Below are 23,488 nucleotides of genomic sequence, written 5' to 3' on the forward strand. Positions count from 1 at the left end.
ACTGTATAAAACTCAGAGAACCTGTGATTTGAACTGGAAAGGATGGGGTTGATTCTTTTGAGGTGTGTAGGTGAAACAAAGGAGAAAATAAAATATTTAATGTCCAGAATGGTAGACTCTAACACAAATAGCAGTGCTCACTAAATTCTCTGTTATTTTTTTCCACTAAATTTTTCCAACCCCTTTTCTGGCTAGATGTGGACCTTGAGATTTGTCCCAAATAATAAGACTATAAGCAGGCATGCAATGGATGTCACTTTACAGCCGTGATAATGGAGAGTTGGCGTGGTGGTGGGCTCTTCTACCTTTCTATCACTCCAAGGTTACTTGGTGAAGACCATGTGCTCCAGGTGGCATAACCATAAAGCTCTCACATGCCCATATGTGAATCCATATAAGTTGAGAAATTAAGCCTTATCTGCCCAATATACTGAAATTTACGATATTGCCCATCACAGCAACTAGTGACTTTTAGTAACTCATTTAACTTTGCTAAGCTTTGATTTTCACATTTGAAAATTGGAATATTGATTGTACATAACTCTTGTGGCTGTTTGATAAGTCAAATTAGTCTATTGATGAGCTTAGTCTAAGACCTGGTGCATAGAAAGCAATTTATTATTATTTATTATTATTATTATTATTATTATTATTAAGAATATAATTATTTGCCTAATAAATTACAAACAGGGAAGAGTATAATATAAATTACTCACATAAAAGTACACGTGAATGAGGCGTTATACTCAGTGGTATAGAATAATGAGGTGAGAATTTGAGGTTGTGGAGCATTGGACATATTGGGAGAGACACATTAGAATTTGATCAAAAAGTGAATAAGTAAAGGTTTATTTTGTTCAGAACCCAAATTTTCTGTAGCACATAATGTAATCCAATCTGTCTGGATAGCTCATTTGAGCAATCAAAACCCAGAATAAGGATAAGGGCCTTTAATCCTGTGTACATTAACACAATGCCTGGATATATTCTGGAATATAGTAAGGAGATAATCAAAAAGTATTGGTAAAGTCCCTTAAGGGATGTGAGAAAAAATATGGAACCATTAAGCTTTACCTTTAGGGAATCCCCTGATACTGCGTCAAACATTAGGGAAACCCAAATCAATAGGCCATGCCCTCAATCTTGGGACTTGCTCTTGTGAAGTGTATGTAACAGAAAACCTTAGCTTACCTATAGGTATGCCTTAGAGTTACTTCTGGAGGACCTCTTTTGTTGCTCAGATGTGGCCTCACTCTCTCTAAACCCAACTCCGCAAGTGAAATCTTTGCCCTCTCCACTATTTGGGACATGATATCCTGGGGTGAAAGTCTCCCTGGTGACATGGGAGATGAATCCCAGGGATGAGTCTGGGCCTGGCACTATGGGATCAACAATTCCATCCTGACCAAAAGGGGGGAAAAGAAGTATAATTAATAAAGTATCAGTGGCTGAGAGAATTCATATAGAGTCGAGAAGCTACTCTGGAGGTCACTCTTATGCAAGCTTCAGTTAGACATTGCTACCTATCATAATTTGCCAAACTCCAACAAAACCATTCCAGCCAATCCTAAAGAACACCTAGGGCAATATATAAGATTCTACAAAGGTTCCATGCAGTAAGGTAACTTTCCAGAAACCTACAACCTCCAGATGCATTCCTGGACCAGAGAAGTCCTGAAACCTAGAGGACCCAGCTTCTCCAGAACATCAGCTACTTCCATCTCCATACCCTGTGTTATTGGCAGCCCCTTCCAACATGAAAAAGTTAGAATGGCCATGGCCCAAATACCCCTAAAGGGTGGGATAGAAAGATCAGAATTGATGGGAGAGTTATACAGAGAAGGTAGGGTTTAATAAATGAATATGATTGCTGAATCATTAAATTGATATTTCTTTTAATTTCCAATATCTTAGAGCAGCTAGAAGTAAAAACCAAAAAGTGTAGAATTACAACCCATACCAAGCTCTGAAATCTGTTCTACGACTAATTTGGCTATGCTTTGAAACTTATTGCTTTTCTGTATACATGTTATTTTTCACAAAAAGTCGATTGTGATGATTGAACAGTATTTATTCCTTCTAGCCTCTTGTGTTCTGGAGCAGCTAGAAGGAAAAATCTGAGATGATGTTATGGTAGCCCAGGACAAACTCTGGGATGTATTCTGTAACTACTTGTTGAAGAGTGCTTTGAAAACTTGCTTTTTCCTCTTTTTTTTTTGTATATATGTTATATTATATAATAAAAAAGTTTTTAAAAAGTGAATAAGGATATTAAAGAACATTTTCTAATGCTGTACAGAGTCCAGGTGAAGTCAACGAAATGTATATTCACACGTAAGAACTTTTAACTCCCTTTTCTAATGTGTATCACCCTGAGGGCAATAGAAGAGTAAGCAAGTTACATGGTTTCCTGGTTTCTGGGGACTGAGGAAAGTATATTGAAAGAAGGAAAGTAAACACACAATTGGTTCTGCATCCAAGCTGGATAGAGATACAACTGATATCCAAATCCAGGGGCTGAGCTAGGGCCAGTGAGTCATTTGATTTTTCTTTGTACTTTTCTTCTTAAAAAAAAAAATCCTGGAAATATCTAACTTTCTATAAAACATGAATTCTTTCCTTCAACCCATAAAAAAATTCAGTTAAAATAAATTAAACATGCCACAAAATAATGAAAAAGGAAAAAAAAATAAAACTGGGCAAAAACATCTTTATCAGTGTTCCTCTGCAACAGGAGATTTGAACTGAGAAAAATTTGTTAAAAAATGGTAGGACTTTCCCAAAATTTTCCCTAAAATTGAGCATGGAATAGGAAGCTACATACAAACTAACTTCTCATTAGTATGAAAGTTGGCTTTGCAGCCCCTTTTAACTTGCATAAAGTAAGTACTTTCATTATGAGGTACTTTTTCAAAAGGAGGACTTCCAAGGGAATGAGATATGCAAGCAGGAGAGCATTGCAAATGCCACACTGAGAGTCAAATACTATTAAGTGCACTTTAATTTTTAGTACTGATGACTCACTTGGCTATAATCCTTCAACTAAAATGTCCATTCAGACATTAGACATATTAATTAGATGGTGTCAGAAAGGATCATAATGCTGTGTCATAATGGCAAAGCACCCAGAACATAGTAGGCCCAAAATAGATTTGATTTATTACATGATTTGATGCCAACCTTAAAGCTGAACATTTCCAGTTTCCATTTATCTGGATAATTTGTCCTCCCCAAGGACTGAAAATCCAATAAGACCATACAGATCTTTGAAAGTCACACATGATGTCCTCAGGGATCAAAAGTTGGAGCATAATGAGAATTATGCCTATTACAAGTGCATATGAATGGAGCAGCTGTGTTACCTGTGCTCCTTGGTCAGGCCTTTTCTTTTCTCATCAGTAGAAGCCTTGCAATAACCATCAATCAGTAGAATTAATGGTGGGTCTAGCAATTCAGGCCATACGGAGATAATCAAGGCATCATAAATCGTGTTACAGCAAATAAAGCCTGCAAAATGGGATCCCTAGTGCAGCAATCAAATTTTAAAACTGCCTGCCTGCTCTGGAAAATATGTCAACAGTGAAGAGCAGAGGTGAAAATAGAAAATGTTGACTAGGGAAGAATTTACTAGTTCTCAGGAACAGAGGGTGAGACAGGTGTTGGGAATCATCTTGGAGGAAAATAAGACATCTTCAAATCTGTGTCAAACAGTCAGTCCTCTGGTCTAATGCCTTGAGAGATGCCTTTAGCTAAGACAGCAGGAAGGCTCCTATTATCATGGGTAGAGTTTACCCATACATTGGGCTCCCATCTTGTACCTACTTTTGTACCTTTCTTACTTGTGTTCTGGCTAAAGAGGTTGCATATTTCAGAACCATAACTTTCTAGCCTTCCTTATATCTAGAAGAGGGGCTTGTGACCAAAGCACAAAGGGGAATTGTGCTCAAAACTCCTAGAGGAATTTATCTGTATTCCCTGACAAACTAATAGTAAGGGGGTTGTCACACCTTTCCCATCAATCTTTGGGCATGGCTGTGAAAGGACAAGTATCCTAGGCAGGTTGCAGTTTTCCTAATACCATCAAAAGGGACAGTCAACAGATTGAGGCTGGAAAAGTAGAAATGGTGGAGGAGGATGGGAATTGGTTCCATCATTGCTCTGTTAAATGGAACCTAGAACCACCAACTCTGAATGTCAGTTAATAAATATTCTTATCATTTAAGCCCATGTTTTTCAAACCGTAAAATACACATCACTTAAAATTCAGTCTGTGATTCAGGTAGGTCAGGGTGGAGTCTGAGAGACAGCACTTCTGACAGACTCCCAGCTGATGTCCAAGATGCCCACATATAGTGTCACAGATATTCAGGCCAATATTGAGTTTGTGTTCAGTTACCTGTAGCCAGAAGCATCTTAAGTGACATCACTGAGTAGATTCAGACTAGAAAATTGAATACAACTTAAGAACATGAAGTTAAACCTTAGGAATTCACCACTCTAAAATGATCATTCTAAAATGATCATTGCATGTGAGGGCTTTGAGATCACCAAAGTCCGAGTTCAAATCCTGAGTCTATCATTTATAAAGTTTGACCAATACTATGAAAATTCTTTATCTTCTTTAAGTCTTGATTTATTCATTTTTGAGCATTTCCATATATCTCAAATGGTTGCTTTAAGGATTAACTGAAAAATGTAGGAAAAAAAAAAAGCCTAGCACAATTTGTGGTCCATAGAAGACGCTGAAAAAATTTGAGTTCTTTTTCTATGACACCACTGACAATATGGGATTCCACAATCTAAATCCCCCCTCATGTCAAGGATAATTTAGCTAAAATGGTGCCAGGCCTGATAGAGATGTTCCGCCAAGCTTCCATATTCAAAAACCTTGTATCATTGTGATCCTTGCATTAGACAATTCAAAACTTAATTGGAAGTCTAAGAAAAATAAAGAAAATTTTACTTTGATGTGATTTCTTTCACTTTTAAAACCTGTCTGCCTGTCACTGGTGAGAGAAGAAACTTTGAAATTCATAGAGTCTTTCTTGAGCAATGGTTGGGACATTTCCAGATGGAATAAACCTGTCGTTAGCAGCTCTGATAGATGGCGACAAATCCTAGTGCCTAAAATGGTAGAAAAATAGGATGGAAAGCAATTTCCCTAAGTTACAGTGTGGGTAGGTTTGTTGGTGCTTGCTGTGACTCTAAATGTTGCAAAGTGCTTTCTGGATTTGTGGTTGTATATTTGAATTTTGTCCCAAATCATCCAATGGGCATATGTTTTATAGTGTGTGAAGATCAGGTAAGGTTTTCATGTTTTCAAGTCTGGATGCTCTGGTAAAATAATGTTCCTCATAAATGGACGCCTCTTAGAATGATTTTGGAATGTCCTGCTATAATGTCAGTGAAAGGGTATGTACTACTGACTTTCCAGGTATATACTCATGGCGTTTTGGGAAAGGGTTTCCATGGAAAGGAGGAACTCTTAAACTCTTACATGTCTCCAAAAGAGAGTGAGGGAAGTCAAACATGTAACTTCAAACTATGGCTATAAAAACTGTGATAATTGGGCTATCATTTACCTTTTAATATTTTTGGTATCAAATCATTCTAAAAAACTTCTAGAACTATGTGTTTAAATATTGAGAATCCTTTCTCAGATGGATGAACATAGGTTAAACTTCCTCTCTTTCATAGAGTGGAGTGCCTGAGAACATGGGCTTCTATGCTGAATGGAGCTGGGTTTTAATTTACTTATTAGTTATTGTGACCGTGGGCAAGTTACTTCTCTGAGACTCACTTTCCTTATTTGTACAAGGGGAATAATGCTACCTCATCAGGGAATGTTTTGAAGAATCAATTTGATATTGCATGTAGAACACTTAGATATGTCTGACACTTAGCAACAGTCCCATATATTTTAGGTAGAGACAGCTTATTCAAACCTGAAAAGAAGCCATTTCCTTAGTCTCCTTTTTATTTCTTCTTCCTATAATATTCACAATGGTAAAGTCTTGTGGAAAGTAGAGTTTTCCTAGAAAGCAAAACCTGAGACAATAGCTGGGGCATGTGTAATTTATTTGGGGAAGTGGTCTTAGGGAAGAGGAGTAGGAGACTGAGAGGAGTGAGTGGGAAAGAGCAAAATGCAAGAGTACACAGCTGTGGGCACCCAGGGCTCATTGGAACCTTCAAGAACCACAGAGAACATCAGCAGGGAGAAAAATGAGAACATATTGCCAATGGCTGGTATCTCCCATAGGTTGGGGTTCAATGTGGCGGGGGGGCAGGGAGGGGCAGGAAGGGCGCAATACCTCCATGCATGCTTGTATTGTGTGGCTAGTGAATCAGTTGGTTCCAGCAGGTGGCCAATATGGCAGTCAGAGACTCCCCAGAGCACCAAGTGAAAGACAGGCAGTGCAGCTGGGGAGGTAGGTTATACTTTATGCAGTACTGGAGGCAGCAGGATGTGAAGGTGTTCACAGGAAGTGAAGAGAAAGAAAAGCGGTATATGATACATGGTCCTTTATAGATGCCACGTGTTCCCAATGAACCTAAAGGCTTGGGAGAAATTGGGTCTCAGACATCACGGTTGCAAAATCCACCAGGTGAAAGGATGGTGGCTTAAATAATCCACCAATGTGGAAAAGTCTCCTCATTTTTTGTAGACTGGCACCCGCGAGACACTCAGGGGTGGTTTCTATTTTAAACATTCAAACAGAAAGACCCCTCAGAGCAAGCTGAGGTGTGTGCTGTGAAGCGTTCCCCTCCTCCCAGCTCTGTCAGAAAACACAAAGGGGTCAATACTGTCTTCTTAGCCTCTAAGTGTTGGATGAGAGCCTTCCTAATGGAAGTAATTAAAGTGAAAGAAACACTTCTCCCTTTCAAGGATAGTTTCAAAAGGTTATGTGTTTATCTCTGGGGATCACTTACTATTGCTTACCTGTTTTATTAGAGAGTTTATTTTTTGTATCTTGAGTTTTTCTAACTTTAAGGGGAAAATAACACTCGGCAAGCTTGCTACTGGATTCCTAGGACACTCTAGGAATACATAAATATGTCTGAAATACTGGAATTATTATGACAAGGGGTATCTGGATAATGGGCACATCCAGTTACATGATTCCTTTAATAATTGGTGACTGTGTTGGTGAACATGCCTTATTTAAAATGGCCCGATTGTTAAGCTCAGATACTCATGGGGACCGGGAGAGGGAAGACAAATTTTCTCCTTCCTACTAAGCAGTATGTCTTCATTTGAGAGATACGTAGTCTTTGAAGTCAAAGTGGGTTCCAGACAAATGCCATTCACATTAGAAAGTGTATTAAATTAATTGAAAAATAGATAAGCATTGATAATAATAATAATAAAACAAGAGAAATGATGAACAGAAATAGGTAAATACGTTTAAGTGTTACTCAAAATGACATTCAATAAAACCACATCTTTCAGACAATGTAATTATTTGCATCATAAAAAACTCTAGTGGCTGAAGTTTAAAATATTGATTAAAAAGCTTCAGTTGGACTTGAAATTAGCCTAAAAAGAAATTTCCATCTTAATAAAATAGGCAAAACTTTCCTTTTAGTCATTACAACTTATTTTGTTTAAAAAAAAATGCATTGACTATTCTTGAAAAAGACCTGCAAAGGGTCTTTCGAAACAGAGAACCTTTCCCATTTTAAATTGAATTCAACTGGGCAGTGAAGACACAATTTCAAAGCATCCAGAAGAAAAGTGGGTTACCCAATCAATGATTCATACATTTCCAAATAACCTCGGGTTTTTCAATGAAACAGGAGGATGACTGAGCAAATCTTGACATTTGAATGTTTCCTTCTGCTATTCTGCCATCATGATAATTCATGATGTAATAACGCCTTCTCTAAGACCACAAAGGATACTGCATATGCTCTCGGTTTGTCTAAACTTCTATGCCTGGTTACAGACCATTATATATCTCCTGGAATGTCCCTTAAGAGACTGAAAGACATTCTTTGACTTAAGCCACCAAAGTTAATATTCTCATGCCTTAAGTTGACTTCATATAGTCAGATTTATTTTACACTCTCAGTTGCTTACTATTGCAAGTCACAGGAATTGATGTATTTTGTGCCTTCAACTCAAATTAAATAGCAACCACCTCTGTTTGTGAACTTTTTGGTCAATGAATAAAAATGTTTCATTTCTTATTCTCATCAGAGAATTTAAATTAAACAGTAACAGATGTATTGGATAGGCATAGAATACTAAATAGGAACTGGCAAATGAAATAATCCAGCTCTGTATTTACAAGGAAAATGAGAATTGATTCTGCACTGAGAGATAGAAGTAAAAGGACCAAGTACTTAAAAAAAAAAAAAAAAGCCTTCTCCACCAAAAGAGCAAAATAGCACTCAGTGGCATTGCATTGTTAACAAAATTTCTTTATCAGAAACTATAATTTAATATTTAAGTATCTAATTTACAGGTGACAAGGTATCATATCCAAAAAATTAAACTGCAACTAGAAAACTATTAAACACTAAAAACAATACCAAACACAACCCAAACATTTATAGGAAAGCAATAGCTAGAATTTGAATTGGAAAAAAATGTCTCTCATATTTGGCTCATTAAACAAAGCATCCATTATAGCCTGTAATAGAGCATCTCTCTAACTCATCAAAGGTTTATCCTTTGTAGCAGGAATAACATGTAAAGATAGGTTTATAGACTGCATATGCTCACACGTGTATATATATTGTGAAACATACACTCGTGTGTTGACTTAAAGATATTATATCTACCATTAAATGGCTGAACTTTGGAAGGTGCTGAAATCCATATTTCTACATGTCTTTGACCCATTTAATAATGCCTTTTTTAAAAACAGAAATTACATAAAATACTCTGTTTTTTATTAACTGAATATTTTCTTATGCATAATAATAGACAATGAAGGAATTGCACTTATTGTAATGGTACAGTAAAGTGTTAGATTGCAGCTCAGCCATCAAGATCAGAAACTGTAGTACTGATGATAACTTGTGATGATGATGGTGGCCACTGAAATTAAAATGTGAGCAACTAGTTACAGAACAAATGGGGATAACAGAAGAAAACATGCACTACTCCTACTTTAATGCAAAACTAATTTCTCCCAGAAAACCAAAGCTTTGCCCTCCATTCTACAAAGAAACAGGTTCTGCACGCCCTGGCAACACTGACTTGGACTTCTGTATTCAAATTCTAGTTCATTGTTTCTGAGTGTGCTGTTTCAGTGTCATCTCCTTAAGCTGCCCTTGAAATTCTGAAGCCTCTGCAATATTAAAGTCTCTTGGTTAGGTTTCATTGAGCCTCAATATCCCCTTCAGTCCTGTATAAATAGGGTCCATTATTCATCTTCTTCTGGTTCCTGTGGCAACTCGGCTATTTCTTCCTTTAAGCAATCACTGAAGAATCTGAGGATTGTGCTGTAGAGGTGAAACTTGCTTTTCTCAGATACGTTATGACCTTCATCTGGGTAAACCTAAGATGTTGAAGGGAAAGGAGACTTCAGGTTACCAAAGCAGCTGTTCTCTCTCAGCATTCATTTAACACCAGTGATGTGGAAACTTGGAAAATATCTTACCTAATTCAATTCTGCTCTCTGTATGTGGATTTATGTGTGCTATAAGCATATCGGAATCTATACTTGAGACAACACAAGTTTTTATATATAAATTTGGGCTTAAACAACAACAACAAAATGTCAACTCTTTCTTGTTTATGTCCTTTCCAATATAAATGACACTAGTAATTTTTTTTCTAAAATACAAATATGGTCCAGTGAATTTCTGGTGAAAACTTTTTAAATGATGCCTCATCACTGCCTCAGTTATTGTTTCTCTGTGAGTAATAGTGCTTGACAGTTTGTGCTGGACAAACTATTGGGTATTTGAGGGTTGAGTTATGGAGGTCAGTGATGGATATTCCATAGGTTTAGGGTAGGAGAATATGTAAAGCATGTGATTTGGTAGTCTTCAAGAGTAAATGCATATGGTTCTGTGGTTGCCTCTAATGGGTCAGTGGTAGGCATTTTTTTATCAGTGTTTCATGTAAAGGGTAGGAACAGATATGTTTGCTTTGTTTCTGATATTAGGGAAAATAATATTCTATCTCAATGATTAGAATACTTATTAGTAGGTGGGAGTGTCTTACATGCAACATCTCATCAGTCAGGGTACGGTCCAAATAGTTGACATTGCCCCTCACTAATTCCAACTAGAGATTATCAGGTCAGAAACCCACTGAAAGAACTGTCTGAATAACTAAAGGGGCAAAGGATTCCGTAATGTACAAGGTCCATTGGCAATGCCATTATGATGGCCCAGATGTGGAAATTAATTCTGGAAAAATTAGGGTCCAGAAAATGTATATAGGAAAACCTTTAAGCTAATTTTGTGATTGTAAAATACTGCTGAATTCTTCCTTACTAAAACTTGCACCCCTAAAAGTACTTCTTACCACTATACCTCATATTTTTTGAAGCATTGACCACTATTTAGACGTAATTATTTAGATATAATAGCATAACAAGTCAGAGTCAAAAGAAAAAGAAAACTTGGAAAGGGAAATAAAAGTACTTTTGTCTACAGATGACATGGTTGGGTATATAGAAACCACTATTAAATGTACAAAAATACTAGAGGTCATTAGTAAATTTAGCAATGTCACAAAGCCAAAAGTAAAAATAAAATTCAAATTTTTTACACTGGAAAAAAAATAATGGTGCCCCATCACCCTCTGAATAAAGCCCACTACTTCTTAATGTGGCTTAAGGCATGACCTGAAATCTGTTTCTCTCTATATCTTTATCTTTCATCATCCTAACCTCAGTGCTTTGTGTTTTAGATAAGCTGAATTATTTCTGGTTCTCCCAAATACCAAGGAATCAAAATTAATTTTGATTTCCTTCTATGATTTTGCCACAAGACTGAGAGATCCTTGCTAGTATAAGTATATGTTATTGACTCATTTGGCATACTGGCCACTCTAAAGGAAGTTCATGATAAATATTTGTTAAATATGGTTGAATGCATAAACATAAGTGGGGTTTCAACCTCTCCTTTCTTCCTCGTAATATTTCCCCCAAACACGTTTCCCACCCTGTATGATAACTGATTGTTATAGATTGAATCATGTCCTTCATAAGGACACACTGAAGTCTTAAACCCCACAATCTCAGAATGTGACCTTATTTGGAAATAGGGTCAATACAGATGAAATTAGGTAAGATAAAATGAGGTCATATTGCTCCCAGGGATGAGCCTGGCCCTGGCACCATGGGATCAACTGTGTCCTCCTGACCAAAAGGGGGGAAAGAAATGTAATAAAATAAGGGATCAGTGGCTGAGAGAGTTCAAACTGAGCCGAGAGGCTATTCTGGAAGCTAATCTTAGGCAAACTTCAGCTAGATATTGCTATTTGCTGTGGTTCGCCAATCTTCAACCAACATCATTCCTATTAACCCTAAAGAATACCCAGGGCTTTATCTGAGCTCTTACAAAAATTTCACAAACTAAGTTTATTTTCAGAATCCGAAACCCTTCAGATGGTTCCTAGGCCAGATAAGTCCTGAAACCCAGAGGTGCCATTCTTTCCAAGGACATCCTCCTATTCCATACTGTCAATACCCCTTTACAACATAAGAAAAGTTAGAATAGGCATAATCCAAATATCTCTAAAGATCGGGAGAAGGATCAAAGGAGAAGAGGAGTTATAACAGAGATGTTAGGATTTAACAAATGAGTATGACTGCCGAATCATTATAGTAATGCTTCTTGTTAGTCTCCAGAGTCTTGGAGCAGCAAGAAGGAAAGCTCTGAAATTATGGAATTGTAACCCATACCAAACTTTGAAATCTGTTCTATAATTACTTTGTTAAAATGTACTTTGAAATTTATTGCTTTTCTGTACATATGTTATATTTCACAATAAAAAATGTTTAAAAAGAGGTCATATTGCAGTAGAGTGAGACCTTAACCCTATATGACTGGTGTCCTTAGAAGAAGCATAGAATTGGACACAAAGAGTCAGATAAAGGTGCAAATGCTCTGTGATGACTTAGGCACAGAACACTGAGGCTTGCTGGCAAGTCACCACCAGAAGCCAGGAGAGAGGCAAGGAACATGTTTTTCCCTTCAGATTCTAGAAGGAACATGACCTTTCCAACACCTTGATTATATACTTCTTGCCTTCGAAACTGTTAGCTTATAAATGTCTGTGGTTTTAAGTCATCCAGTTTGTGGTACTTCATTTTTGCAGCTCTAGGTGACTAAAACATGGTTGGAAAGCAAGGAGAGACAAGAAGAGGGACAAGAGGGAGAATAGGAAATGATTCTTTCAAAATAATTCATTATTAGTGTTTTATTCATAAACATCTGATACGAAAAGAAACGTGTTGAAAAAGATTACCAAACTCACTTGTAAAACATGAGCTGATACAAATTCTCATTGTGATTAGGAACACAATTTATGGTACCTAAAAACATAGTAAAAACCATAGCATGTTGGATGGGTGGTGAAGTCAAAAGAGAGTGGTAAGAAAGAAAGGAGGTAATGGACAACGAGAAGGTGCCACCACAGCATGGGAGACAAATGTGGCATTCTACCAAAATGTCCTCCAAAATCAATTGAGGGGACCAGATTTTAAGTACATATTTTAACAGATTGGTAAAGTAGAAGGCCTAACTAAAATTCAAAGATGCTTAAAGATGAAGCATTGTGGTCTCTACCGAGCTAACACATTTCTTCCCTGGGAACTAGGGGCTACTGTACACACGGTGAAGTTCAAAGAAGCAGAGTTCTATATCTTGTCACAAAAAGGGCAAGGTCAGAAAACACATTCTTCTGAAAAAGTGTTTTACCTGCATAGTATAATTCACTCCGGCTTTTATTAGGTGCTTGATTAATTCTGCTGAATGCTGGAAATGAACTTTTGCTGCAAGATATTAAATTATGATATTTGAAAGAAATAAATTTATTAGAATCAGAACATTTTGTATTATTTTTTCCAAAACATTAGATATTTTCATTACATATACTGTACACTTAGAAGAACGGTACCTGGGCTTTAACTGGAAGGCTGGTGGATATGATAGAGATAAAGCAGTGTTACATTATATAACAACACACAAAAAGAGAAACTACCAGTAAGGATCTACTTCCTGTACTGGATGGTATTTACATTTACTTTGTTGAATAACATTTTTTATTTCTCATTGTTTTCATAATTCATATAATCCTAAAAATTTTAACACAGGAAATGTTTGGGTATTAATGCAGCAAACCAGCTTGCTATTCCTTCCTGAGCACTACTGATGTTAGTCTCAGTTAGATAATGACATTCTGCCTTATTATTTAAAATCAGAAAATAGCATCCCATCTTGAGAAAATAAGAGTACACATCTCAGGAGCTAAATATTTAATGGCACTCAATCTGGTTTCAACTGTTTCCTTCAGTTTCCTTCTGTCTGAACCTAAGATCCCAAACACTGAAATATGCACCAGAGTGGACCTGGATTAGATAAGGGTGTGACCATTAACTACTTATGAAAACCTGGACCAACCTCACACCTCTCTGCATATCAGTTTGGTCACATGCCACCTGGGCTACTCATTCCTGCCCTCGGCACCCCTTTGTATTTTTGTAAATCATTTTTAAGCTAATATCTTAATTACGTTAGCAAAAATGGAGATTCTTCATTCTCTAATTCTATAATATTGATTAAATATATCACATAGCAGGTAATAAAATATTCTAAACAATCATCAAACTCTTCTTTAAAAAAAATATGCCCAAGATATTTTTAAACATTTTCTTATTGCAACACTTATTGGGAAAATTACCATGGACTCTCTACATAAGTACAAGTTGCTCTGTAAAAGTAAGCTTACTAGAAATTCTAATAAATAGGGGCAATGACCGAGATGAAATGATAGTTCATTTGTTTACTACTGGAAGGAAAAGGCCCCTATCCTTCCTCTGTATAGATCCAGATTTCCCAACTGGATTGTTTTTCTTCTTAGGTTCTCGTGTAGTCTGTGGATATTTGTAATGTGCGCCCCTCCCTATAATTAAACAAGGGCATTTTCTAATTGACCGAGTCTGACTGGCTGAGTAAACTGATTCACTGGCAATTTTTGAAGATCATACTAATAATGGTACATTATAATGTCCCTGACTGAGCACCTATTTTCCACCAGGCCCAGATGGAGCAGGCGGTGTGTGTGTGTGTGTGTGTGTGTGTGTGTGTGTACTTGTTTCCACACTCACATGCATTTCCTCTATATTAATCAGTGCTGAATCCACCCCCCTCACATTTTATAAAGGCGGGTGAAGCACAGGCCCATGACTGAATCAGATGGAAAGGACATGATTCACTGTAACGGCTACCGCACATGACAGAAATATTTGTGTGATGGCTGGACATAAGGGGTTCCACTAATCAATAGCTGTGTGATTTAGGCAAGTCACAAAAACACCCTAAGATCAATTTTCTCAAATTGTTAAATCAGTAGAGTAATAATATCTCCTGTAGAACATTTTTGTGAAGAACAAATAAGAATATACTAAAAGACTTGGAAATATTTTGACATGTAGTCAGCACTTAATAATTGCTTCTTCCTGCTATTACCATTCATATATATGTAAGCTCTCATGAACTTAGAATACAATTCAAATGCCCTTCAAAACTTTTGTGCTCACTTTCATCAGTGTGCATTCAACACTGGCACAAATCATCTAAGCCCTGTTTCTTTTTCTTTTGAATACATTTTTCTTTTGCATGTATCTACCTAAATTTTTTGAAACTCTTCATAAGGAAGTTTATCTCTTCTCCCCATTTATTTATTTATTCAATCATGTACTAGCATCAGTGTGGATCAAAACCCTAACTACATCCTGAGATGCTTGAATATTAAGTAGGAGAGCTGATTATATAATAATTTTGCTTAGTGATTTTCTCTGTAAAATGGGCTAAATATACCGATGTCTGGCTATGCGGGCCAACAAAAATAAGTTCAAGATTTTGGAAATATCTATCTATTCAATACATTTACTCTCCTGTTCACTTGCGAGGTAGCCTTGAATAAATCAGTTTTCCTCCTTGAAATTTATTTTCCTTGTCTGTGGCTGGTGCTATAAATATGTGGCCCTCTATTATAAGGCATCACATAGACTAGTAAAATTATAAATTCTTTGAGCACCAAAAGCTTCATGCAAATATAAAATAATATTATTTATTTCTATAGTATTATCAATCACACCCATTTCCCGTGTCTAGTGATGAACAAATGAGAGATGACATTAAAGTGCTTCTTTAAAGTTATAGTTTTAAGTTCATTCTGGTGAGTAACTTCATCAGAATTCCATCTCCGTGCTGACACCATGTTGCTATCATGCTGTCTTCCGTGCTCGTTTCCATTTGAGCTGTGCTGAATAATATCATAGTTACTAGCCACAGGTGGTTACTCGAATGTATATTAATTAAAACACACACACAAAAAAATTATTTTCCTTAGGCACACAAACCACATTTCAGTTGCCAAGGATTCACATGTGGCCAGCAGCTCCTGATAGAGAACGGATAAAGAACATTCTCTTCATCACAGGGTCATTGGTACATGCTGCAGTTTGAGTCTGATTGTTCCTTCTCCCTGTACTCTTGGGATTCCTTCTTTCCTCTCCCTGAGGTTGTGATTTCAGCCCCTAATGTTTCCTAAGCAAGGTCATGGATCTGTTTGTGCCTCTGCTTTCTATTTCTCTTTCAGAAGGTTTACAAGGCCCCGTGTAAGCAAGTCTTCAGATGTATTCCTCTGTACAAAGTCAGACTCCATAAAATGGAAGCACCAAATACTATACTTACTGTCAGCAGTTCCATGAATTATTAATAGATTTTCTTCTTTTAAGCCATGAATATTATGTAGTACACTGGATGCCTATAAAAGTAAACACAAATACCTATATGTTTAGATTTATCTCTCTATATATCTAATTTGCCTGAACACTTAAGAATAACAACAAAAAATATTTTTCTTTTTTTCATGATTTTAAGTTATTTACCTGATAGGTGCTTTCTTCCTTAGATGGCATACCAAGGTATCTTTCAGAGAAAGCCGAGGCTATAATCCAGAAAACAGAAATTTAAGAATAAGCTAAGGAAATACCTTACCAGTACATTTCAATAATTAATTTTGACATTGCACATGTAATTTTCATATTCCAGGAACGGTGATTGAATCAGGACAAGAAAAAATGGCTGAAAGCATAATCAGGTAACACCTGATAAATGAAGTCAATTGAGCTCCTCTGCATTGGTATTTTCTTTTCTACAAAACAATACATTGTATTAGGACCTTCTGCAATAAGTACTCACCATACAATTTCATGTCTGTCATGGGAGCTACCACTGATCCACATTTGAAAAGTTTCTCATCTGATTTTAAGATCATTGATGCAATGTATCCACCATACCCCTGAAAAAATAAAATATACATTCACATATATGACAATTATCATTGGAGACTTTTTTAGTTTTCTTATCAATGTTCAATAATGGACACATCAGAATGTGTCGCGACATCTCAGTTCTGAGAAAAGAACATGCTAAAATCACATAGTGCAAATGAACATTTTAAAAATAGCTTAACATTTTATATCACAGGCTGATTCTAACAACCTTAGATGAAATAGAAAATTAATTGCAAGCTGCCTAATGCCAAATATTTGCTCTTTGCTTTCATACTGTACCCCTGGGAATAGCCCCAAATATTCTGAAGCAGAGAATTAAAGTTAGTATTAAATGGGATAGCATTTCAGCAAACTGTACATATATATAATAAAACATTTCAATAAAATACATAAATAAGGTGTTTAAATAACACATTTAAAATAATAAGTATGGTTATACAGAATTAGGAAAATAATTAGGAAAGTACACAGATAGTTACTATACAGCAAAAATGGCCACCAGAGTCCTTGAAAAATCTGTCCCAAGAGAGAGCTTTTCCAGTATGGTGTTTCCATTCCCCTGCCACGGAGCAGGAGCAGAGTAAGGCAGCCAAGTGTCTTCAAAAGTCACTTTCAATAGTGAGATTATTCATATAGTGAGAAGATGCACACATCTTTGGTGATTCTCAAAACACTCTCGCTTCTCATTACTCAACAATCCAGCAAACTTTTATGTAACCTGACTACACTGAGAGAACAGCTGACTATTTCAACCCACAGAACTGCATATAATATTTACATGATTCAATTTAATAAATTGGCAAAGAGCTTTTGTTTCTTAACCTCAGTTTCACTTGTCTTTGAGAGCCTGGTTATCTTCAAGAACAAAGAATGGTGCCTGGGAGAACTGCATGCGGAACAACGCCTCTCAAATCGAAAGTGCGTTCAAAGCACTTGAGAGTCTTGTTAAAACGCAGATTAAGATCCAGTAGATCTGGAATGGGCCCTCAGATGTTGCATTTTTAACGAGCTCCCAGTGGATTTCTGCTGGTCCACATTTTGATAGCATAACAATATGATAAAGATGCTTACTAGAAACATCTTACCAGCTCCAGCAGCCTTCCCTAGACCAGGGGGATTTTTAAAACATTACCAATGTCCCTCTAAAACAGTTCAATCAGTGTCCATGGAAGTGGATACCAGATGGCGCTCCCCATGTGATTTTTAAGTGATGTCAGGGCTGTGACTCACAGCGGAAGCACAAGGAGTTGTATTTTACTGTCTTTTTAAAATATGAAACTTCGGAATTTAATGACATTAAATAGTTTCTAGGACTTAATGATAGTGGAAGCCATTGTCTAACATTTTCTCTATAGCATTTAAAAACCAAATCCAAAATGCTCATTATATTTGATTTAATTGAGGGAAACAACTTTGATTTTTAAAAAGAAAATCAACAAATGTGGGAATTAGAATATGTTTAATTTTAATTGCTCACCTTCTTCCCTATCATTTTATATTTATTCACTTGAAAGCAAGAGGAGCTCACGAATGAGTTCTTGAAAAATATATTCTGAAAAATGCTAGAATCAGAATCTAAATTTTAACTAGATATAAAGATAGTGACTTTAATTTTCAAACCAACTCATATCTCAGGTTGATTCTAAAAATTGGTGCTCTGCAGTCAATTAGAGGGTGTTTTATATTTGATTTAGACTAGAAACAGTAAGCATAGTCAGCATAGACTGTTGTGCTACACTGAAATTAACATTCGATTGGTTTTCACAGTCTTTACAATTGGTTTGTCATTTCCAAGTGCAAAGCACTTTAGCATTATTTATAAAATTTTAGCATTTTTACCTTATTATTATTATTTTTGGGGGGTGGGTGCACCGTCTGGGAATCGAACCTAGGTCTCCTGCCTGAAAGGACGGCATTTTACCACTGAATCACCTGTGCACCCTTACCTTATTATTTTAATATATAATTTAGTAGAATCATGGTATGAAATGTTTTCTGGAAATTTTCTTCCTTTAAAAAATCACACCAGAGTCAAAATTAATAATTCAATTTAAATTTAATCCACTGGATAGAAGGATTTATGGGAATAGGAGATAGTGCCTCATAGTTTTCAGAGTCCCATGTTTTGAGATAAATTTCAAATGACCATGGAAATAATTTTCAATTGGATTTGTGAATATAATCAAAAGGTACACTGACAGAACTAGAAAAGATGGAGCTTCTTCCTCCAACTTCAACTTGTGTGAATTCTCACTGAACTACACCACTTACCTACACAATGAACAGATATAAAATAATAACCCCATAAATGCTGTAAGTTAAACAACTTTGTTGCATTTGTATTATTTTGCATTGAAACTGCTCATTTGTTTAATGCAAATGTTTAATCTTTATCACAATCCTTGAATTTTTTTCTTCAGATTATATATATTACAAGTTTCAAACCCCAGAAGTGGCTCAGACTTGTCTCAAAATACGGGAGCTTGGCTCCTTTGAGAATATGTAAAACTATAGAGAATGAATAATTTATTTGTACAAGTAAAATTTTAAGAGCCCCTCCCATATTCATTCATATTTTTAAATTGCTTTACCTTCTCCAGATATCCATATTTCTTTGTTTTTCAATTTCCTTGTTTTTGCTCAAACTCTATCTCCTCAGTGAAACCTTTCCTGAAATCTGATTTAAAATTGCAACCTCATCTTGTCCAGAATAAACTGGCCAGAAGTGTTCAGTCAGGAGAGTAAATATGTCATACCAATTATTATTTATTGAATAATTACCATATGGCAAGTTAAAAGCTAAATATGCAAATATTGTTAGTTTTTCATTATTTCAGAAAACCAGATAGAAAATAACACTGAGAAAAGGGTACCAATCACAATGAAATTAAACTCACTTGAAAAAACGCAATACTTAGAAATAAAAACTAGCAAGAGAAAGAAAACCACAAAATTCTACTGAAAGATATAAAAGAAATATTGAATAAATTAGACATAATGTGTTACCCAGATGAAGACTACATTCTGTGATGATGTTAATTCTACTTTAATTAATACATGGGTTGTTTTAAGAAAATTATTAAAAATTAAAACTAAATCTTTGAGACAATGAAGAACATATGAGAAGTAAGCCAAGAATGTTTTGAAAAATAAAAGTCAAGGGTGGAAAATCATTTTAATAAATATTAAAGTGTATTATTATTAAATGTGCCATACTTTAAAAACTATGTAAGATTGGCAATTAGAACAAATCTAGGCAGAACATGCCCAAGAAATAAGCCCAGGAATATTTGAAAACCTAATAATATCTATGTGGACTTACTAATCAAAGTGTTAAGGATGATTTACTCAGTCACTAGAGCTGAGGAAACTAGCTAGTCAAAGGTAGATATATAAATAGATCTTGACCATTTATCACAAGTGCCACACAATTTTCTCTGAACTACCCAAAACCAGGTAAAATAAAGAGAAAACACACACACACACAAAAGCTATTTAACCTTTTAATAAGAGTGAGATTTCTTAGGAATATAATCATTGGAAGCAATCATGAAAGAATTTGAGGCAATTTTGTAGAAAGAAAAATGAAAGTTTAAAACAACTTTTTTGAAGTACCATAAGCAAAATAAAATGTCAATCAACAAACTGAGGGTATATTTCAAACCAATGTGATCAAGAATTGATATCTTTAGTATAGAAAAATCTCAAAAATCAATAAACAAAAACACAAATGTTCATATATTCATCAGAAATTATTATAAACTAAGCATTCATACGTGTATAAAAAGACAATTCAAAAAGAGAATTTTAGATCAGTTAATAACTTAAAATATTTAAATTTACTAAGGAATTCCCAATTCTATTATGGAGTAATGGAAACTGATTTATCCTTCCTCGTGAAACAATTAAAAATTTTGACAAAAGATATGAAACAGCTATTGTCAATATATTGGACATTGGGCAAGAAAGGTAAATGATCCTTGAAAGACACAAAATCAACAAGCCAGCCCTAAGATTGCTACAGATAGCTGCCTACAAGAGAAAAAAAAAAATTAACAGAGCATTAGTGAGCTTATGGACAACTTAAAGTGGTCTAATATATAGGCATTTGGAACCCATAAAAAAGGTGGGGTTGGGGGGCTGGGCAGGGGGAGTGGCAGAAAAGAATTGAAGCTATGCTAAGTGAAAATTTTCCAATTTTAATGAACATACTAAACCCAGTGATCCAAGAAGCTCAATGCACCTAAACAACAAAAGGCACATGAATAAAACTTCACCCGATTATATCACATCCAATTGCTTAAAATAAGCATAAAAAGAAATTATGAAAAGCATCTGGAGGAAAAGGACACAATACAGAAGAAGAAAGCAGAGATTATAGCATATTTTTTACCTGTGAATTGGTAGATAAACATCTTTAAATACTAACAGAAAAAACAAAAAAGTCAAAACCTAGAATTCTTTGCTGAACCAGATATCTTTAAAAATAATGACATACTAAATTTGAAAGTATTCATTACTATCAGACATTCAGTTAAAAAAAAATGGAGTTAAAAGGTATCCTTAAGGCAGAAGGAAAAAATGATATCAGAAGAAATTTGAGATTTACAACAAAAGAAAGAAGAACATTGGAAATGGTAATCGCACGGGCAACATAAAAATATTTTTATATTTTATATGTCTCTTTAAAACAACTGACTTTCCAATGCAAAAACAATAGCAACACATTTGGGGATTTATAACACATAGCAGTAAAATGTACGACAAAAACAGCATAAAGGCTGGGAGGGTTGAATGGAAATATTCTAAGATTTTTATACTATATACAAAAAGAGATATCACAAGAAGGTTAAACTGTGATCAATTAAAACTGTATGCTGTAAATCCTAAAGCAACCATCATATTAATAGAAAGAATAGTAAAACTGATGATCTAATAATGGGGCTGTCTCTTATATTCTGGAGCAGTTAAATATGAGAGGATGGTACAGTCTGTCTCATAACAGAGTCTGGGATCCGTCCTGTAACTACTTGTAAGAGTTCTCTGAAAAGTATTGCTTTCTTCTTCCTTTGCTTTGTATATATAGTATAACATACAATTTAAAAAGTATATAGATAAATAAATAAATAATAGGGCTGTAACCTGTCCATAAAAAATACTTTTTATAGAATAGAAGTTACGTTAGCTGGAAAATATGCTAGCCTTAGCTGATTTTAGCAATCTTCTCTTTATACTTAGTTCCCAGGGCATTAACTAAACATTCTCAGTTCTGCTTATAGAAATAAGATAACAGAACAGCATCAAGAGCACCCGTGTGTCCAGTGAATCAGTGACTCCCTCCTCAAAAGACAAAAGTTTGAAAAGAGTCATGAGGACCCTGCATGTAAGAGTTTGCACGTCACTATCTAAAGCTGATCACAAGCTAGAAAAAGACGTGCCTGAAACAATGCAGGATAAGATATTTTGCCCCTGCCCTTCTCATGATGATCCAATGTTATTGCTGACCTGACAGGAATAAATCATATAGATGTTACTTAGTTTTTTACCCCAATCCCCTTTCCTTTACCTATAAAAACCCTAACCCACTTCCCCACTTTGAATTGATTTGGGGAAGATTCCTCCAGTTCCTTTCAATGTGCACTTGCAATAAATCACCTTCACACTGAGCCACGTTTCTCCTTTGCAGCACCAGGGCAGGTAGGCTCATCTATGGAAAGTGCCATGCTTGCAGTAGCAGATAAAAAAATAAGAGAAAAGAGGACAAAGAACAAATAAAAAAAAAAAAAGAAAGCAAATAGCAAGATGATAGGTTTACATGCAACCATATCAATACATATTAAAAGCAAAGGGTTTAACCAAACCAATAAAATGCAGACCTGTCTGATTGGATTAAAAAGTGAAGAGCCAACTATATCCTCCCTATAAGAAACACATTTAAAATATGAACACATAAGTTGAAAGTAATAGAATGAATAAAATATAATTTGTTAATTTTAATCAAAAGATAGCTGGAGTACCTATATCCACATTAGACAAAATAGATCTCAAAGCAATAATTATAACCAGAGATAAAAAGGACCCTCCTTAATGATCAGGGGGTCAACTAATCAAAGGAACATAAAAATCCCAAACATGTACTAAAATAGCTTTGAAATACATGAAGAAAAAATTGATGGAACTAAAAGGAGGAAAAGGCAAATTGATAATTATAGTCAGAGATTTCAACAATCCTCTCTCATTAATTGATGAGTCAGAAAATCATAAAGCTCTAAAAAAAAGCATAAACAATATGCTCAATCAAGACCTAATTGACATTTATAAGAACAATTCATTGGCTGAAATTTAATTAAATTCCTAAAGAAGACATAAAGTTTGAACAGAGGTTTGACAAAAAGGGTAAGGTTTGAATCTCCAGAGGTAAAGGAAATTTTAGATTAGGGAAAGGGCATGAGACGATATTAATTCAATATCTTTGCATCAACAACAAGAAAAAAATAAAATAAAACATATTTATCCTGAAAGGTTTATAGGCTAGAATAGGAAATGAAGCAAAAATACAAATAAATATATGGACTGATGTTTTAATAACTAAAAGAAGTTACCAATGAAGTGTTCTAAAATTGTACAGAAGGGAATGATGGAATGATGCTTTTCTAGTGGGAGAGATGTAAAGAATGATTTATGGAGGAAGGGGCATTTGAGTTGGGCCTTTAAGAAGAGATAGAATTATAAAAGTAGTTTATGAGCCTGTGTCTGTTGTGAGAAATAAAAAAATCATGAACAAAGACACTGACATTAAAAGGCGGAAGGCATATTTATTGCCAAAGAGAATCCCAGTTTAATTTAATTATAGAAAACAGTTGAGGCAGTAAGTAACATTTGAAATATCCTTAAGATACATTTTAAGTAATAATCAAGCTTTAGTACAATTATGTTTATCCAGGGAATACTTAATGATATAAATTGGACATATAAAGCCAAAAGGTGTCTTCTAT

At 35.3% G+C, this 23,488-nt stretch overlaps 1 protein-coding gene across 1 annotated transcript in view; it reads right to left on the reverse strand.

Moving 5' to 3' along the window:
• Positions 1 to 7,559: 7,559 nt before the first annotated feature.
• DPP10 (dipeptidyl peptidase like 10) overlaps positions 7,560 to 23,488 on the reverse strand; it is a 696,759-nt gene continuing 680,830 nt past the window's right edge. Inside the window, exons 22-26 of the mRNA XM_077151923.1 lie at positions 16,399 to 16,498; positions 16,086 to 16,144; positions 15,889 to 15,961; positions 12,889 to 12,962; positions 7,560 to 9,509 (exon numbers count right to left, since the gene is read on the reverse strand). Of these exons, the coding sequence (XP_077008038.1) occupies positions 9,375 to 9,509; positions 12,889 to 12,962; positions 15,889 to 15,961; positions 16,086 to 16,144; positions 16,399 to 16,498 (441 nt within the window). The 3' untranslated portion in view covers positions 7,560 to 9,374. The remainder of the gene's footprint in view (positions 9,510 to 12,888; positions 12,963 to 15,888; positions 15,962 to 16,085; positions 16,145 to 16,398; positions 16,499 to 23,488) is intronic.

This window comes from Tamandua tetradactyla, chromosome 3 (genome assembly GCF_023851605.1).
Source record: "Tamandua tetradactyla isolate mTamTet1 chromosome 3, mTamTet1.pri, whole genome shotgun sequence".
Lineage (NCBI taxonomy): Eukaryota > Metazoa > Chordata > Mammalia > Pilosa > Myrmecophagidae > Tamandua > Tamandua tetradactyla.